At 45.2% G+C, this 15,698-nt stretch overlaps 1 protein-coding gene and 1 long non-coding RNA gene across 12 annotated transcripts in view; one reads left to right on the top strand and one right to left on the bottom strand.

Moving 5' to 3' along the window:
• EDRF1 (erythroid differentiation regulatory factor 1) overlaps positions 1 to 15,698 on the bottom strand; it is a 43,443-nt gene that overhangs the window by 13,066 nt on the left and 14,679 nt on the right. For 6 of the 11 annotated variants that reach the window (XM_003359396.5, XM_005671561.4, XM_003133222.5 and 3 more), the window contains 10 exons: positions 15,515 to 15,626; positions 13,608 to 13,868; positions 10,994 to 11,065; positions 10,545 to 10,695; positions 8,325 to 8,513; positions 7,727 to 7,927; positions 5,700 to 5,918; positions 3,602 to 3,825; positions 1,155 to 1,313; positions 824 to 973 (listed from right to left, as the gene is read on the bottom strand). In XM_003359396.5, coding sequence (XP_003359444.1) covers positions 824 to 973; positions 1,155 to 1,313; positions 3,602 to 3,825; positions 5,700 to 5,918; positions 7,727 to 7,927; positions 8,325 to 8,513; positions 10,545 to 10,695; positions 10,994 to 11,065; positions 13,608 to 13,868; positions 15,515 to 15,626 — 1,738 coding nt within the window. Of the gene's footprint in view, positions 1 to 823; positions 974 to 1,154; positions 1,314 to 3,601; positions 3,826 to 5,699; positions 5,919 to 7,726; positions 7,928 to 8,324; positions 8,514 to 9,950; positions 10,696 to 10,993; positions 11,066 to 13,607; positions 13,869 to 15,514; positions 15,627 to 15,698 lie in introns of all 11 variants that reach the window. The other 5 variants (XR_014827145.1, XR_014827146.1, XR_014827147.1 and 2 more) reach the window with 2 other exon arrangements.
• LOC146397128 (uncharacterized) lies at positions 6,255 to 15,636 on the top strand. Its single transcript, XR_014827173.1, has 2 exons — positions 6,255 to 6,326; positions 12,770 to 15,636. It is a non-coding gene; the product is annotated as an uncharacterized LOC146397128 (long non-coding RNA).

Here is a 15,698-nt window from a genome sequence, read left to right as displayed (position 1 = left end):
TGTTAAGTAAAAGGCAATCAGCCATAGAAGAATACGTGCAGCAGGACTCGCTCTATAAAGCTCACAACCAGGTAAAATGCAAACATGCTGTTTACAACACAGGAAAGCTACCAACGTAACAGCCCAGAACTGCAGTTAATCTGGCCGAGACTCCACAGCGAGGGCACCCGGGGCTCCCTAAAGCACCCTTCACCTCAAGGTGAGGTATACAGGACGCCTTTGTTACTCTTTTAACTGTACATATGCTTCTCATACATTTTCTAGGTGCTTTGATATACATGCTCTATTTCACAAATAGAAATTTTTAAAAACGGGAGATGGATACTTTAAAATTACCATAGAACCACTGGTACAGAACTACAAAACCTAACTATATTTTTTAAAAATCCAGGCAAATATATAATTTTTCAAATTAAGACCCAATCATAGTAGGAAAAACACATGGCACGGGTGAGAGGGAAAAAATACCTACACTCCAAGTTTCTCTCAAGCAGCTGAAAGAATAGATGGCACTTCAAAGCTATACAGTTATATGTAAGCAAAGCACCAGAACATTTTTTTTTTTTCTTTTCCTTTTTGTCCTTTTAGGGCCTCACCCACAGCATACGAAGTTCCCAGGCTAGGGGTTGAACTGGCGCTGAGGCTGCCGGTCTACACCACAGCTCACAGCAACGCTGGATCCTTACCCACTGATCAAGGCCCAGGACTGAACCCGCGTCCTCATGGCTATTAGTCAGAGTCGTTACCGCGGAGCCACAATGGGAGTTCCCACCAGAACATCTTTTAAGGGCCTTGGCACTGAACCTGAACTGAATGGCAATACCTGATTCCTCAGACAACTGTGGTACATGGAGGCGAGCCTGTGATGGATGGTGGCAGCGCGGTACTGACAGAGAGGCTGTCGAGCAGACACCGAGTCCACGTCGCAGTATTTCAGGGACTTCATCATAGCCTCGCTGACTTCTTTTTCAATCTGTTTCATTTTTTAAGGGGGAGGAAAACAATGACAAGCCCATCATCTCACGTAAGACTTTTCAAAACATTCAAATACTGCTTGTCCAGGAAAAGACTCTAACAGATGCTCAGTTATCTGCTGCAGAACTAAGTAATAAGTAAGGTTAAGACTTCTTTCATAATCCAGCAATTATTCTTACCTGCTCTTGAGCTTTTCTAGATAACGGAGCATAATCTTGCTGTAGCGTTGCCATGGTAAAATAAGTAGTGGACAATTCCCAATTCACCGAATCCCAAACAGCTGGGTGTATGTCCCGTGTGCCCAAGGACCTAAGAGCTTTCAAATAGTAGTCGACAGCCTGCGAGGGAGAGAAGAGGACCGTTACGGCTCAGTTTCAATACAGGCTCACATGGCATGAAAGTTAAACACGCCTCACAACCACTCAGACATGAATTTTTGAGAGATATTATAAAAGGGAATCTACGGAGTTCCTATCATGGCTCGGTGGTTAACCACTCTGACTAGCATCCATGAGGACACAGGTTCAATCGCTGGCCTTGCTCGGTGGGTTAAGTATCCAGCACTGCCGTGAGCTGTGGTGCAGGCTGCAGATGGGGCTCAGATCCTATGTTGCTGTGGCTGTGGTGGAGGCTGGCAGCGGCCGCTCCGATGTGACCCCTAGCCTGGGAACCTCCATGTTCTTCGGGTGCAGCGCTAAAAAGCACAAAATAAATAAAAGGGGATTCTCTGAGAAAATACAGGAAGTGAAGAGAGTTAGTAAAGTGGACTCCACCCCACCCCCCATCTTCACCTTGAGTCTGTCATAAGCTCAACTGAGCGTTTTAGGATTTGTGTGAAGCATGAGGATGCACTTTCTTCCTTTGAGTGTTTTCTTTCTCCTGAAGATTATAGTTTATATAACTAGCAACAAATAATTTCACAAGTCTATGGATAAAAAACCTGCAGGGTTTGACTGTATAAAGAAGCAACCCTTCCCACCTCTGCCACCACCCTACTGAAACACATGGTCATTATATTTAAGCAAACAACCCCCCCCCTTTTTTTGGTCTTTTTAGGGCTGCACCCGCAGAATATGGAGGTTCCCAGGCTAGGCATCTAATCAGAGCTGTAGCTGCCAGTCTATACCACAGCTCATGGCAACGCCAGATCCTTAACCCACTGAAGGAGGCCAGGAATCAAACCTGCAACCTCATGGTTCCTAGTCAGATTCATTTCTGCTGTGCCACAACGGGAACTCCAAAAGTCGCTTTTTTTTAAAGTTCACCATGCAATGAACATTGCTCATTAACGTTAAGCAGTGGGCAGCGGCTCAGCCTCACAATCTGAGGTCCTGAGTTATTTCAACAACGTCAAAGTCCTCAATGGCATGAGTGCTCTTGTGTTCTTGAACCCTCTCCAACAACTGCACGCTACCGTTTGCCAAAACAGATTTACAGTTTGCTAAAGGAAACTCAATTTTAAAATTTCCTAAAACTTTGTATTTTGAAATTTTGCTTTCCTATTAACCCTTTCCTTATTTTACATGTATGACATTTTCTTCAAGGTTATCTGTCCTTTTCTCTACTGACATAGTTTATTTTCAATGATTCTTGATTATTCTTGATAGATTAAGGGTTTATTAACCTCTGATCTGTCATGTGTGCTATCCATATTTTTGCTAGATGGTGAACTGTTTTTCAATTGTGCTTTCTGATGTGCATTTAAAAAATATTATTTTTGTGCATTTAAATTTATCCATCTTGGAGTTCCTGTCGTGGCTTAGCAGAAATGAATCTGACTAGCACCCATGAGGATGCAGGTTCAATCCATGGCCTCCCTCAGTGGGTTACAGATCTGGCACCGTGAGCTGTGGTGTAGGCTGCAGATGCAGCCCAGATCTGGCATTACCGCGGCTGTGGCGTAGGCCGGCGGCTACAGCTGCAATTCAACCCCTAGCCTGGGAACCTCCATGTGCCTTGGGAGCAGCCCTAAAAAGACAAAAAAAAAAAAAAATCCATCATTTACTATGTGATTTTTGCTTACTGTGTTATGTAGAAAAAGTCCTTTCCTATCCTAGCAGATAAACGCCGACTGCATTTTCTTCTGAACTTTTATAGATTCACTCGTTTGTGTCACTGTCCATGTCACTTGTCCACGTCAGTCTTTACTGCACTGGACGTTTCCTCCGGCTATGCCGACGCGGTTTACTGAACAGTCATCTTTTCCCACCAATTCAGCCTGTCACCTTCAGGACCACCTTCTTAGTACTCTTAGGCCACTTTCTAAGTGTTTTAATGTTCTGTCTAGTCCTTTGCCATCACCGCAGGTTTTTTTTTTTTTTTTGCTTTTTAGGGCCGCATCTGCGGCGTATGGAGGTTCCTGGGCTAGGTGTCGAATTGGAGCTGCAGCCGCCAGCCTACACCACAGCCACAGCCACGCCGCATATTTAACCCACTGAGCAAGGCCAGGGATCAAACCTACAACCTCACGGTTCCTAGCTGGATTTATTTCCACTGCACCAAGACAGGAACTCCTTTCCTTTTTTTAACTGTATAAGCTTTACAACATTTCACTGGCACAACAGCAAACTGTAAATGACAGTCAAGTGTAAGCAGATGTGGTCCAGTGTGTGAGCAAGTGCATTACCTTATTGTAATACAAGCCTTCCTCGGGGGAAAATTCACGTTTAAAGTCCTCGGCCGCGCCACAGTGGGCCTGTGCACAGATGCGCATGAGCCGTCCCGTGTTGCACAGTAAAAGGGCAGCATTCGTGGCATCGTCAATCGACTCAAAGTTGTGAATCCCCTTTTCAAAACAAGAAAAGCTTTTTTTCCACAACTGTTGCTCTGCAGTAGACACACTTTTGCTCACTTTACAAAAAAAAAAAAAAAGAAAGAAAGAAAGAAAACAATTGTGTAAGCAGTTATCAGCACAAACCCACCAGGGTCTCTGGATGAGCTGATGAGAGCAGCGTGGCAGCAGCAGGAGAGCCAGCCGCCTGGATCAGCTGCGGTGTGCTGTTCCCATCACACCCGCTGTGTGGGTGCGTCCCCCCCCCCACGCTCTCATTCATGCTGAGGCTCTAACCACAAATGCCAGCAGTTATGGTTAAATAGGTCATAAGGTGGGGCTCTGATCCAAATGACCAGTGGTCATTCGAGAGAGACATCAGGAACACGCAAAGTCCGGGGATGGGGGGACATGGCAAGAAAGCAGCCATCTGCAAGCCAGTCTCAGAGAAATCCAGCCTTGAGCTTCCAGCTCCAGAGTGTAAGAAAGAAACTGCTGTTGTTTAAACCGCCTCGTCTGTGACAGTTTACTGTGGCAGCCAAGCAGACTAATGTAACAGAGTCCTCTTCACTATTAACCAGCTGATGTGAAAGCAAGCACATAAACACCTGAGCACAGCACTATCTTATAAAGAAGCGACCAGGTTCCAGGGATCTCAGCTCACGCTCTGCGTTGCTGACTACTACCACTTTTCTTACTCCGTCACTGCCCTCCCCTCCAGAGGCACCTGAAAACACAGGGTCTTATACCTCGATTTAAAAAATTATACATGTGTAAAGAACAACATTTACCAAAAGCACATGTTCTTCCACCAGCAATGAACTGTGTACCCAGTGCCGCGTTCAGCTCAGACCCACAGGTTCACAAAAACGTATTCAATGTACCTGCCGCCTTGAGTTCTACCTCCGCCCCGTTTCTCCTGCCGTGTGAACAGCATTCGCCTTTTAGTCCATCCTCACGCCTTCAACCATCACCCTGTGAGTCCCAACCCATGCCTTGCTCACCCAGAGCTCGAAGCACCTACTTCTTTTTTTTTTTTTTTTTTTTTTTTTGTCTTTTGCCATTTGTTGGGCCACTCCCGAGGCATATGGAGGTTCCCCGGCTAGGGGTCTAATCGGAGCAAGCTGTTGACGCCAGCCTACTCCAGAGCCACAACAACACGGTATCCGAGCCGCGTCTGCGACCTATACCACAGCTCACAGCAACGCCGGATCGTTAACCCACTGAGCAAGGGCAGGGATCGAACCCGCAATCTCATGGTCCCTAGTCGGATTCGTTAACCACTGCGCCACAACGGGAACTCCTCGAAGCACCTATTTCTAACTGACCATTCACTCACGTGTCCACTGGTATCGCAGACTCAACCTGGGCCCAGATGAATCCATCACTCTCTGCCTGCATCACTGAAGACCCCCCGCTGCTACACGAAACTGCACCTCTGGCTCCTTCCTAATGCTGCCTACTCCAGTCAGGACAGCCCGCCTTTCCCGTATCTGCCTGCGGACGTGCCACACACCACATGCCATGGCGCAGTCTGCCCAAATGCCACCTTATTCCACAAGCCTTCCAAGAATGCTGCAACTTCAAGAAACGTCTCTTTCCCTACTCCTCTATGGGAATGCATTTGTACTGAGAGCATTTTCACAGATGTGTCTTCATAGCTGCCTTCCCATCTCAGAGAACTGTTTTAGCCAATTACACACCAGCACAGAGCCAACCACAGAGCTGACTGTCTGACTCACTTCTGAACTGGTCAGATGGAGGACATGGAAATGATGAATCCCAAGGGAAAATAATGGTTTTTTTCTTGATTTCTTGAGAATAATAAGAAGATCCTTTAACAGAGCACCCCTTTATGACATAAAATCAAAATGCTTGATTCTTGGCTTGAACCACATAAAAATGGCACAATTTTCTAACAGAAGAGGCAAAACAGAACCCCCCAGATACTCACCTGCTCTCTCACTCTGCAACGCTGCAGCCTGATTCATGTAAAAGACACCGATTTCATTTCTGATGTTACCCATTCTCTTCAATACTTGTACATAGTGTTCTGGGTTTTGACTTTTTAAGTCATTAAATTGCAAGATTTCATTAGCAGCCTCATAACATTTACAACTAACTGAAAGTTGACTTTCTAAGTCTGTAGACAAATCAGTTGCCCATGCAAATCCTTAAAAGGGAAAAAAAAGAAACACCACCATGAGTCTCATGAGCCCTTCTTGCTTAGTATCTAATAATCTAATACCTTAGAGAAAAAATAACAAACACGATATAGCATAAACATACGGAAAGTCGATTAATGCAACTAATAATTTTTCAGTTTCAAAAGTAAAGCTTTCTGAATTTATTTCTAAAACTATATGTTCTTGGGACATTACAGTTTAATAAATTAAAGAAATACTTTCCTGTCTAAAAATAACAATTCAGATTTTACTGACCCAGGTTTTACAAGGTTCACATCTTATTGGTACAGACCTAAAGTTGTCTCATTTAAAGGTAAAACAAATTTTTTTTTTTTTTTGGCTTTTTGCCATTTCTTGGGCCGCTCCCGTGGCATGTGGCGGTTCCCAGGCTAGGGGTCGAATCAGAGCCACAGCAGCGCGGGATCCGAGCCACATCTGCAACCTACACCACAGCTCACGGCAACGCCGGATCCTTAACCCACTCAGCAAGGCCAGGGATTGAACCCGCAACCTCATAGCTCCTAGTCGGATCCGTTAACTACTGGGCCATGACAGGAACTCCAAACAATTTTTTTCAATTACTGAAAACAGTTCTTGAAATAATGCTCTGATTGCTACTAGAGGCTAGTTATGTACTTTATGGTTTGCCAGTCTAAGTTTTGAGTCGCTCAAGAAGGGATGATAAGCTCTCAAAGACGTAACCCTGCCATCTAGTGGGGACTGAGGTAAACTCGGTGCAGGGCCACAAATTCAAGGAGAGAGAGGGTGGTTCTCCCGCTGATAACATTCAAGGGGCACATGGCTCTCACAGAGAGGGAATTTAAATGAAATTAACACGATGGGAGCGGTAAAAACAAACCAAGGGTTTTCTAACCATGTCCATTCAAATAATCCCTCAAGAAACTCAGAGCGGAGAAGGGAAGAAAGAGGGCAAAAAACCGAGGAAATACTACCTTTCCTCCTCTAGGATGCTTCTCTTAGATGTTAATAGTCTAAAACTTTGGGGATGTGGATATCAAGGGATATAAACAATTTAAGACCATAATAAAACAGCTCCATGGTACATCACAAATGAGACCTGAGATCAGGCTTCTGAAGGAGCCTTTACTGCATAGGTGCAGGTGCTTATACGACTCCACCGAGCTGAGAGGGCCGGAATCTGCTGCTATGGACTGAATGCTCCTATTTCCCAGTTTTAAAATCTGACAACTCTGAAAAACAGCCAGCTACACCTACATTTAAAAAAGTAATGATCTCTTGGCATCCGCTTGTGGCTCAGTGGGTTACAAACCCAACTACTATCCATGAGGACGTGGGTTCGATACCTGGCTTCGCTCAGTGGGTTAAGGACCTGCCCTTTCCATGAGCTGTGGTGTAGGCCAGCAGCTGCAGCTCTGATTCGACCCTTAGCCTGGGAACTCCCATAGGCTGCAGGTGTGGCCCTAAAAACTAACAACAACAACAACAAAAAGATCTCTGTGTCTTGGCCCCCCAGAACCATTCAGAAGGTTAATTCATCCATTTTACCAACTGTTACTCCTTTTCAAGAGAAAATCATTGCTTGGTTAGTTGACTAAAAGGGTTACCTAGAAAAATCTTACAAAAGGATAGTCTCGAGAGATTGTTTTTCAGTTGGTTCCAGTTGTACAATTAGTCATGACGAAATATTTCAAAGCCGTTTATACACAAATACCCAGGATCACGCTCAATTTTAACATGAAGAAATAATGAAACGAAACAGCAATACCAAAACCCCTCTCTGGCACTGCCGCGAAGGGATGAGTCTCGGGCGTACCCTGGCAGCTGGACTCCCTGTGGAGGCTGTGGAGGATCTCCTGATCTTCCTTCGTTTGGTAGTTAAACTCTTCCAGGTGTGCCGCTCTGTTGTTTGCATTCTGGGCCAGCATTAGTTGGATGTCACCGCAGAGCGTCAAATATTGAGAAAGAAACAGCAGCACTTCAGAAAGCATATTTGTGCAGAGGCAGCAGTAAGTATCTAAGTGCAAAGGGCAGGAAGGAGAAAAAACAGCACACTAAAACTGAATGAACACAGTAAAAATGAAGAAAATTTGTTACCACTGTATCCACTCTAATTCTTTTGGCTGCGACTGTGGCATGTGCAAGTTCCTGGACCGGGGACTGAACCCACGCCACAGCAGTGACTGTGCTGGATCCTCCAACCCCAAGTTTATTTTATGTCAGATACCGCGTATGACTTCACGTTTTTCAAAATGAAGAGATGTTTAACCACTCAAAGGGGAAAATGCCAGGAAACATATGCAAGATTAGAAAGTTTAATTTTACAGCAGAAATAGGAATAAAATTTCACTGTGATTCAGACGGCTTCTCTACTCTCCTCCCAAAGCCTATTAAACACACTCAGAGTGACTTACCGTGGCTCTGCAAAGCCAATTTAATGTATCGTAACGCGCGTCCATATTTCTGAAGACTCATGGCAGCATCAGACAAAACATAATAGGCCTTTGAGGACTTGAGAATCAGCTGGAGTTTCATTTTATGTTGCCAGGAACCAGGGATCATTCCCGACTGACTGGAATAATTACCCTTCTGAAGGGAGCCCACTATGACAGGAGGGAAAAAAGGCAGCACATTTTAATATAAGTCTCACTGTAAAAAAACCATTTGTTTCTTGATAAAAACATTCCAGGCGTAGGTCTATTACCCAAACTGGTCAATACCAGGCTTTGCTACGTCAAGGCAATGACGTGGAACCCTCACGTGGGCTTTTCCAAAAGCCTGCTCCCACGCCGCCACCGACTCCGTCCGTCCTTCTCTTTCAGGGTCACTGACGTGATTAAACTCGTGACTGACACCTGCTTCCTCTTTCTAGTCTGTCAAACTGCCAAAAAACTTTATCCTCCTAAAGCACAGTTTTAATCACGGTGGAACTCCTGTTCTAAACATTCCAAAGGCTTCTCACCGCTTGGTCAACTGCGCCTCGGCACCTCAGCCCACTTGCTAAGCTCCATTTTTTCAGCCTTCCCCGCCAGTGCGCCACCCCTACAGCCACTAAAGTCACGTGGCCGCTCGCTGCCGACACAGATGCCTGTTTTCCCTTCATCCCATCTTAGTTACCATGTCCTCTAAGTCCAGCCCATCACTGCCTCCTTTAGCCAACGAATGATCCCTTTTGTGCCAAGCACCGTGCTAGGCACAAGCAGCAGTGACATGAAGTTGCACGGCCTGTGTCCTTACAGACTTGACAGACTGGAGGGCAGAGGGCAGATAACAGACCACAACAAAGTCCAGCAAGTGCAGTTACCGAGAGAGGAACGAACACCAGGCTGTGGGAACCCACTCCCCGCCATCAGAGTTCTCAGGTCTCGAACAGCTACGACACCCGAGTCCTTCAGAGCAATGAGAGAGACTTGAGTCTCTTTTATGGTTTTCTTTGGGTGCCTATCTCTTTTTCCTCTGCTACGAGATGCAGTTTCTGTGCATGAGGCATTGTGAGAAAACCAAACATGAGTAAGACCCAGTTCTTGCTCACAAGTGTGTTCGGGTGTGTGCGTGCAAGCGTTACACGCAGTCGATGATGGCTAAGGCTTCAGGAAGCGCTCACGGGACAAAGTGGCGAGGGAATCGAGCAGCTCTGACGGAGGCAGAGGCGAGCATGGAGCCCGCGAACGTGAGTAGGGTTTTAACAGCTGAGACGGGGCAGAGAAGAGAGAGAAAAGGCAGTTCAGATGAGAGAACCCCATGAGCAGGGCAGCGAGCGAGGCCTCAAGGGCTGGCTGGTCCCCCTCCGGCGCGTAGGCTCAGGCCGGCAGCCAGGACGCAGGACACAAGCGGGGGCTGAACCCGCTCCCCGCCCCGCTGCGTAGAGAGAAGGCAAGACCGCAAAGACCTTGGCGCTATCTTCAACATACACGCCTTCAAAGCACTTTTAAAAACAACTGAAACTGACTGTTTAAAAAAGTGGGGGGCGGGGGGAGATAAGGCTGGAAAAAGGAAAAGGCAACTTAGATTAAAATAAACAAGAAACAAAGGGCTTTTACCTCAAAGTCCACAAGTGCCTCAGGAAGTGACGCTGGAGAACCAGGTACCTTACAAACGACACTTGCAGCTCATTCGAGAACCACGAGGGAACCAGGGCCACCACTTGTAAGACGCTCATCACCTGCCCTCATCTCACTAATTCACCTAACCCACGTGCCAGGCTTTAAAGCAGGCACCGTCACCGTCTCTGCCTGGAGAGAGAACACAGTCACGCGACCCGCCCTGGCGAAGCTGAGACGGGCAGCTGGGCAGTCTAGGCCTCTAAGCTCAGGCGCCTGAACGCCTGGCTGCTGTGACTGAGGCGGCCCCTTCTCAGGAGAACCCTGCCAGGCTGAAGGCATTAGCTCCTCCCAGCAGGGAGGGCAAGAAGCAGGTCCCTCAGGCTCTTGTTAGCAACATCCACCAAGGACTGAAATGATCCCGCCTCATCTTGTTTCAAAGGAAAGGCTATCTTTCACTGTTTTCCATTCACGCGATATCCTTTTTCGGAATTCCTTTCTAAAAATGCCTTCACTGACCTAAGTCTGCTGTTGATAAAGGCCGCGTATGTTATTCCACTGAAAAGGCCTTATTTGCACTTCAATTCAACTTACTTTTGTCCAAAAACAAGGCCATCTGCTTCTCCAGACCCTCAGGACCCCCCCTTGTGGATTCATCTTCATATTTTAATGGGATGGGGGTGTTGGGGTCAGCTGCAGGGAGGTCGCTTTCTTTTTTAATGCTGCTATCCACAGATTTCAGACCCTTTAAAAAAAGTGGAGAAACATTTACCACACATGGAACTGGACGTTAACTGCAAAGTAAATATAAGGTGCTGTCTGGACCACTAAATACAATTAGAGAATTTATACTTTGAAAACGGGCTTTAAAAATTTCATTGACCTGGAAGTGCTGGGGAAAACTAATTCGCAGCTTATGCTTAAAGGGAAAAAGCATCACAGTAGAACATCACTCTGAGTAACGCTGGGACACCACTCAACAGGTGCCACCTGCCTATCGAGCGCAAGCGTCGCTGAATTATGACGTCTAAACGGAAACTCACCTCCAGAACATAGCTCAGCACAAGCCTACAGCGCTCTTCCGTGTCATGGCAAACTGGAAATGCACAACTGGGCTGCGGAGACAAACATTCAGAATCAGTAATATGCTGCCACGATGACAATTCCCTAGCTCTCACCCCCTGGAAATTTTACTAAAACTTTACAAATCAATAACTTGGAAAGTTTCTGTGTATTCAGCTTTTGACATTTGAGGGTTAATGTACTGTTTTAATGGCAGAGTAAACTGACATAAGCATCAACAAAAATCTTGCTTAAAAAGATCTTCCAACATGTGTTGCTTTAAGCCACTTAAAGTTCAAAACAAAAATGCAAGAATGTGGAGTTCCCGTCATGGCTCAGTGGTTAACGAATCTGACTAGGAACCATGAGATTGAGGGTTCGATCCCTGGCCTTGCTCAGCGGGTTAAGGATCTGGTGTTGTGGTGAGCTGTGGTGTAAGTCATAGACGCGGCTCAGATCCCATGTTGCCACGGCTCTGGCGTAGGCTGGCGGCTACAGCTCTGACTTGACCCCTAGTCTGGGAAACCTCCACATGCCTCAGGAGCAGCCCAAGACATGGAAAAAGACAAAAAAAAAAAAGCAAGAATGTGAGTAGTCATGTTTTAAACAAATGTATACTTAATCCGATAGGTCAGCTCGGCTTAGTGCTACTACTGGGTCATGTATGTTGACAGTATCATCACTTCAGCAGTAAGTCAGTAAGTATTGCCAATGGTCTCAATGCATAATTTATATATTTGGGTAGGAGCAGAACCAGTTAATAACCTCCATCTTCTGAAATTCTGCGTAAGTAAGGCTTCTGCGAAACATTCCATTTGGATGAATCCTGGGAGGCTGGAATTACTGTTCTCATTTTACACAGAAGTAAACACAGATGGAAAGTAATGCATTCAAGCACACAGGGAGTGAGTGCTGAAGCTGGGCTCTGGAGCCGTGCTGTCTGTACTTTACGAAGTACTGAGAGAAGGCAAAGCTAACACTAAAGACATGTTTATGTGAATACGATGACTACATTTCTGCGTGCTTTCCATATTGATGGAAAGTGCTGTCTCTATAAAAGAAATCTATAAACACACCACTCTCCGAATGTAACTACATGCTGTTACAATGTCGTCTCCCAAATACAGGTAACTTTTACAATCAATAATTCTGTTTATAATCACAAACATGTTTTACGAAGCTGGAAGTGTACTAAAATTCAGACACGCCGTTAATGACTTTTTCCTCTGGTCTTTCAGTCACCCATTATGTGTTCCAGCCCCAGGAGACCCAGCAGAGTCCCCATCTCCAGGGAGCTTACGCTGCAGTGACAGGTGACAGACACACACAAGAATTTTAGGTACAGAACACTCTCCGTGAAGGTGGTTAAGAGCATGTTTTGACTAGAGTGGTCAGGGAAGGTCTCCTGGAGGTGGTGACATTTCAGTCAAGGCTTAGAAAAAGGCAGCCGCAAAAAGACCCGGGGAAACGAAAGTTCTATGCCCAAGTGACAGCAGATGCAAAGGCCCTCAGGCATGATCTTGATGAATGTGAGGGAGTGAAAAACAGGCCGTGCGGAGAGGGGACATCAGAGGGGAAATGAAGGAAGAGAAGGTCGGAAAGACAGGCCGGGCTTTAGAGTGCCAGAGAGGTGTCCTCCAAAAATCTATAAAACTTTCTTGCTGGAAGTTAACTCCAACTTTTTATTTTTTATTTTTTTTTGTCTTTTTAGCTATTTCTTGGGCCGCTCTCGTGGCATATGGAGGTTCCCAGGCTAGGTGTCGAATCGGAGCTGTAGCCACTGGCCTACGCCAGAGCCACAGCAACACGGGATCCGAGCCGCGTCTGCAACCTACACCACAGCTCACGGCAACGCCGGATCCTTAACCCACTGAGCAAGGGCAGGGACCGAACCCGCAACCTCATGGTTCCTAGTCGGATTTGTTAACCACTGCGCCACGACGGGAACTCCTAACTCCAAATTTAAATGAAGAGATTATCTGTAAATATGACTGGTAAATAATAATTTAGCAAAACAAAACATAATTACACTGTCTGGAAAAAGACTGATGGTACAACACTCAGCACGACGGGCACCAACAGCAGAAACCTCAAGAGCGGAAGTTGTCGGAATCTCTGTGGCCTTGACCAGCTCAGAGACACGTCCAATCTAGCTGGCAGGGCCACAGTCACTGACAAGTTCTGTCCTGCAGCACAGGGACAGTGTGCCAGATCTCGCCCCATGCGGATCAACGAGCCATGCCATCTGCTCTGACTCTATGTTCACCAGGCAACCTGTACACTCAGCCTCGCGGAGACACAGCAACTGGGAGGAAGCACCCCAGTGAGGACAAAGGATGACACACTGGTCACTGGACAGGAAAACCTCCCACATAAAAAGGATGTACTCATGTGTGGTTTACCCTGGGTCTGCGTGTGGGCCCATTACCCTGGGACAATTACAAAAGTGAGTTTTAAATTCAAAGAGCTAATGATTACTAGACCCTAGACCATGAAGGAGTTATGGAACGAAAGCCGTCTTTTGAGAGGTTAACGGCATTCAGTGTTTGTCTTTCCAATGAAAAAACTTGTAAGTACACACTTCAACATGCTCACCCTGATTTGATGAATGGATTTGTACTTTTCCGGAACTGACAATTCTCCAACAGACTTAATTATAGCTACTGCTTTGTTGTCATCTGATGGATCGGAACTGGTGCTGTAGGATCCGTTTTCATCGCTGTCTGGCATCTCCTCCTCCTCTTCGCTGTAACTTTCATCAGAATTCTCGTTTAATGGAGATTCCGAACTTTCTTCTTTTTTCGGTTCAACCAATTGAAAAAGTTCTGAAAGCATGTAATTGGCTGAAGCAATAATCTTATAAAAAGAAAAAAATACGTCATCAAAATTGAGCACTCTATCAAGTGGAACAAATTTTAGGAGATCTGCAGAGAGGCTGTTTCCACCACAGACCATTAATAAACACAGAAATGTTCCGGATTCAAAGTACCTATACTCTGAAAGTACTCTAAAATCCTCATGGGTTGATATGGTTATTTCCTGAAATTATGCCATTCCCAGTCCTCTTTTTTTTTTTTTTGTCTTGCCATTTCTTGGGCCACTCCCGCGGCATATGGAGGTTCCCAGGCTAGGGGTCCAATTGGAGCTGCAGCTGCCAGCCTACGCCAGAGCCACACCAATGCGGTATCCGAGCCGTGTCTGCAACCTACACCACAGCTCACGGCAACGCTGGATCCTTAACCCACTGAGCAAGGGCAGGGACCGAACCCGCAACCTCATGGTTCCTAGTCGGATTCGTTAACCACTGTGCCATGACGGGAACTCCCCCAGTCCTCTCTCTTTAAAAAAAATTGGCAAGTGTATTTCGCTGGAGACAAGTTTTCATGTGTAAAGTGTCATAACTAAAATATTAGCAAGATATCACTCCCTATCAACAACAAACAAGAATTTCTCTTTACAAACTATGAAGTAATAAGAGTTTATCTTGAATATACAACTAATATTTACAATCTATGGTTCGGGGGGGGGGCCTCCACTGGCTTAACGAGGGAAAAGTCCAGAAATTAGCACTTACATACTCGCATTTACTCTCCTCTATTATTTAGGTAATTCTTAGTCACAAACATGAAATAGTCTCCACACTATTTCCTACAGCCACCACCACCTTAATCAATAATTAGATATTTAAGCCAGAAACTGTTTTGCCAGTTTTCTTCCAAGAGCAGTTTCTCCTGGTTTGGTCTCTAGGATATCTTTATCTCCAAACTGAATGTGGCCATAATTAAAATTAACTTGGATCTTAAAAAAAAAAAACCAAAAAAAACCTGTAGATACTAGACATCTTTTTTGATTTAAACAAGATACAACAACTAGCCTTCCACTGAAACATACAGTTGTCAAGTTCAGACAACTGAGGTAAGAGGGTGGTGTAAAATCATGGTGTGCAGGACGGACTCTGTCTTATGAGATGCTTTTATATAGAGTGTGAACCTTATTTTCAACCAACAAAGTGATAACGAGGTCCATTCACATAAATGGAGCTCTTAAGAGAGACTATAAAACTGTTTTCTACCTTCTTATAGTGGTAAAACAAAGGAAAAACAGCATCACTTTGTTAAAAACTGTGTGAGTTTTAAATTTATAGAACAGTGCTATCCAAGAGAAATGCAATGTGATCCACACACAAAGTTTAATGTTTTTCTAGTAGCTACATTAAAAAAAAAACAAAACTGGTGAAATCAATTTTAATATTTGATTTGATTCAATAAACACAAAATATCATTTCAACTTGTGTATGCACATACAGTCTTCAAAACTCAGTATGTAGGTTACATTTAAAGCACACCTCGATTCAGATTGAGCCCGTTTTAAGTGCTCAGTAGCCCCATGTGGTATCAAACTGGACTGGGCAGTTACTGGATTAAGGTGGCTTTAATGTCTAGGCACCAATTCCCTACCACAACTTTGTCAGAATTTATTCAGAGAGCATGTGCTACTCTTACCTGAGGGTGCCTGCTCTTGTCCAGCAATTTAACGCAGTTCAGGAGCAGGGTTCTAACAGTCCCGTAGTGTTTCTTATTCTGATTCTTCTTCATCATCATGTTGCAAGCAACCCTAAAAACAAGTTCCCATCAACTTGACTCCCCATTCATCACTCTGCAAGACTAGGCATGCTCTTCTTTCCTC

This window comes from Sus scrofa, chromosome 14, assembly GCF_054392235.1.
Source record: "Sus scrofa isolate SSC_HxYL_T2T_F1_AM1 chromosome 14, Sscrofa_HxYL_maternal_Yorkshire_Landrace_v2.0, whole genome shotgun sequence".
Taxonomy (NCBI): domain Eukaryota; kingdom Metazoa; phylum Chordata; class Mammalia; order Artiodactyla; family Suidae; genus Sus; species Sus scrofa.
This window is presented reverse-complemented; position numbering and strand designations above follow the sequence as displayed.